Source organism: Amphibalanus amphitrite, unplaced genomic scaffold (assembly GCF_019059575.1).
Source record: "Amphibalanus amphitrite isolate SeventyFive unplaced genomic scaffold, NRLGWU_Aamphi_draft 001133F_arrow, whole genome shotgun sequence".
Taxonomy (NCBI): domain Eukaryota; kingdom Metazoa; phylum Arthropoda; class Thecostraca; order Balanomorpha; family Balanidae; genus Amphibalanus; species Amphibalanus amphitrite.
This window is the reverse complement of record NW_024882627.1, coordinates 89,033-92,229: the sequence shown is the minus strand read 5'-3', so window position 1 is coordinate 92,229 and position 3,197 is coordinate 89,033. Positions and strand designations below refer to the sequence as shown.

Here is a 3,197-nt window from a genome sequence, read left to right as displayed (position 1 = left end):
TAATTGGATTTAATTCTATTGTTTATGTAGCCGCCACGGCCTCAGCCGTGGGCCAAACCGAGCGCCCTCGTAGTCACACACGCTGTGCCGTCAACTGGACCTCTATTCGTCTGCATCAGCTCTCGAGGCAGTCCGAAACTGTCCGTTACTGCCCGGACACAAACACACAGACAATGCACCGGTCAGTACACAATCACGTCCACAACCGACATGTCCGAACAAAACGACATATTGTGAGCCGTGCATTGAACATAACATGAAATGAATATTGCTGCAATTCTAGAACCAGTGTTAATATTAGCGCTATCATTTACTCGATTAATTAACACTTAACAATTCGGGCAATTTCGTACATTAATTCAGACACAACGTTTAACATACCGGCTGTTCACGTCTCCGGCGCTCAACAAGTCGATCTCGTCACGAAGATCGCTCCGTCCACACGGTCCGTCACGGGGGAACCCACAGCCACAGCTCGGCCGCCAAACATCCCCGGACTCACGAGCAGCCCGACTTCGCGGTGCTCTCTCTGCCTAGCGAAAGTAAACACGTACATAAATCAAACTCGAACAAACAGCTATATTACGTTAATGAATCGACCAGCATGTTTATAGCAATATCAAGAAGAACAAAGTATAATTCAAATACAGAATCCACTTACAGTTCGCGCAGCTCCAGCTCACACGTCCGCCCCTCAGCACACTGGGCACAAAACAACGCCCTCTACTCGGCCCGCACAAGGGTCACGCTCGGTCACGTGACCGCGGCCAGCTGCCACATCGGCACTCGCCCGACTCAGCTAGAGGTGCAAGTCCGACTCAGCTAGAGCTGCTGACGTGTGGCATCAAAGGAAGGGTGAGGGATTCAATGCGGACCGCGGGCGCCATTAACACTCCCCCCTTCGGACGACCGGAGCAAGGGCGGCCGAACTAACAGAACACGGCGCCCGATCAAAGTCAAATCACCATCAGTGGTTTACGGACTTAACGAGCTAACAGCTGCATCAGTTCAAACAACATCCTGACGGCTTTACTTATCTAACAACTAGCAAACAATTAACCCAAACAATTATCCCGTTGGGACACTGCACTTACCCACTAAAACTTAACTACACGAATTCTACATAAGTCACTCACCTGATGTTTGCCTACATATCGTACACTACAGCTGCAGATCCGTTCAAACCAATACCCACAATGGGACGCGGACACTGCACGTCTACTGCAGATCAGACTCCGTGCTGATCAGGACCATCTTATGGATTGGCCTCAGGTATTCCGACGTAGACGTTTTAACCAGAGCCTTTCGAACCAGCCCGTCCCGGCTGGGAAAAACCTTAACTATCTTCCCCATCCGCCACTTACCTCTAGGTACATCTTGATCTACTAACAAAACAATATCACCCGGTCCCAGGTTCGTGGCAGTACGCGTCCACTTCTGTCGCGTCTGCAGTGATAACAAATACTCCCGCTTCCAGCGGTGCCAGAACTCCTGAGCCAAATGCTGTACATGACGCCATCGGCGCCGCGGCAGTGAGTCGGCCTCAGAAAACTCACCAGGAATGGGTCCGACGCAACCCCTCAGGAATAACAGGTGACCCGGCGTCAGGGGTTCCACCTGACCCGAGGCCGTCGACACGTATGTCAACGGGCGACTGTTCATGATCGACTCGATTTCACAGAACAAGGTACTGAGCGTTTCGTCATCTACACGCTGAGTAGGCATAGATCGCCAGATTTTACGAAACGTCCGGATCTGTCTTTCGACACCACCAGCGTAGTGAGAAGCAGTTGGAGGGTTGAAACTCCAATCGATACCCTGCTTCAGCGCCGCGCGCTGCAGATCACTCTGGCGAACCTCTCTCAGCGCCTCACGGAGTTCGCGATCGGCGCCAGTTAAGTTCGTTCCCATGTCACTTCGGATTTGGGTGATCTGGCCTCTTCGAGCACTAATGCGTCGAATGGCATTGATAAGTGAATCAGCACTCAATGAACTCAGAATTTCAACATGAACAGCTCGTGTCATCGTACAGACACACATCAGTCCATACCGCTTTCGCTCAATCCGCCCAGTCTTGACCAACACTGGTCCGAATACATCCAGCATAACCGACGAGAACGCCGGCGCGTCTGCCGAGACGCGCTCCCGAGGCAGCTCAGCCATCAGTTGATGCTGGGGACGGGCATTTACCCGTCTACACACCACACAAGATCGGATCAACCTCCGGACCTCTGTTCCCGCTCCAATGACCCAAAACTTACGTCTCAGGTCCCAAAAAGTGTGGTCTCTCCCCCCGTGACCAACTCTCTGGTGAGCCTCTCTGATCACCAATCGTGTCACGTGACTATCCCGGGGGAGAATCACCGGGTGTTTCTCACTCTCAGCGACACAATCAGATCGAGACAGCCTACCACCAACCACCAGCAGACCACTCTGCATGGTCGGCCGTAACTTTCTCAGAGGACTACTCGAACTCACTTCAGTTGGACCATCGTCACAGTCTCTACCAGGAAATTCGGGGAGTTCCCGCTGGACGTGCCGCAAGATCGCACGCTCTGCCTCATGCAGGTCGGACACAACCAGAGAGGCCTCGCTAACGTGGTCACGCCGCCGAAGCCCCCTTCGGCGGGTCATGCACCACCTGCGAAATGAACCATTCCGGATGACACAGAAGAACCTCCGATACCATGCCACCGCCCGTTTGAGTCTGTCAAAGGACGAAAAATGACTGATAAGAGCGTCCGTTGGACCCTTCTGTCCGGTGCCGGCAGACACCAGAGCCACTGTCACTGGAGCGGACTTCACCTCAATCGGAGGGATCTCAGCGTGAACAGCTGGGTCTGAGGGCCAGCCACCAGCCTCACCATCCAAAAACTCAGGTCCCCTCAGCCACGGTCCCAGGCCTGAAGGATAACAGCCACGAGAACCTACATCGGCAGGGTTCAACTTGGATGGCACGTGCGCCCACTCGGCCACCTCTGAACCATCATGTATGTAGGCGAGCCGGTTCGCCACATACGTCTTGAACCGTGTGGTTCGGTTCCGGATGAAGCTCAGGACCACCGTGCTGTCGGTCCACATGTGAAATGAATCAAATGTGGCATCCAACTCTCTCACCAGCAGTCTCCTCACCTTAACTGCCAGCACCGCTGCAGCCAGCTCTAGTCGTGGCACCGACACGAAACGAACGGGATTTA

General features: G+C 53.5%; 1 protein-coding gene across 1 annotated transcript; it reads right to left on the bottom strand.

Moving 5' to 3' along the window:
• Nucleotides 1–32: 32 nt before the first annotated feature.
• Nucleotides 33–2,716, bottom strand: LOC122370454. Its single transcript, XM_043346101.1, has 2 exons — nucleotides 382–2,716; nucleotides 33–148 (listed from the first exon to the last, which is right to left on the bottom strand). Exon 1 carries the CDS (start codon nucleotides 2,632–2,634, stop codon nucleotides 1,219–1,221), a length of 1,416 nt encoding a protein of 471 aa, XP_043202036.1. The 5' UTR covers nucleotides 2,635–2,716; the 3' UTR covers nucleotides 33–148; nucleotides 382–1,218.
• Nucleotides 2,717–3,197: the final 481 nt, after the last annotated feature.

Excerpts from the sequence above, each read along its gene's own strand:
- LOC122370454 (XM_043346101.1), bottom strand. The coding sequence starts at position 2,634 with ATGACCCGCCGAAGGGGGCTTCGGCGGCGTGACCACGTTAGCGAGGCC.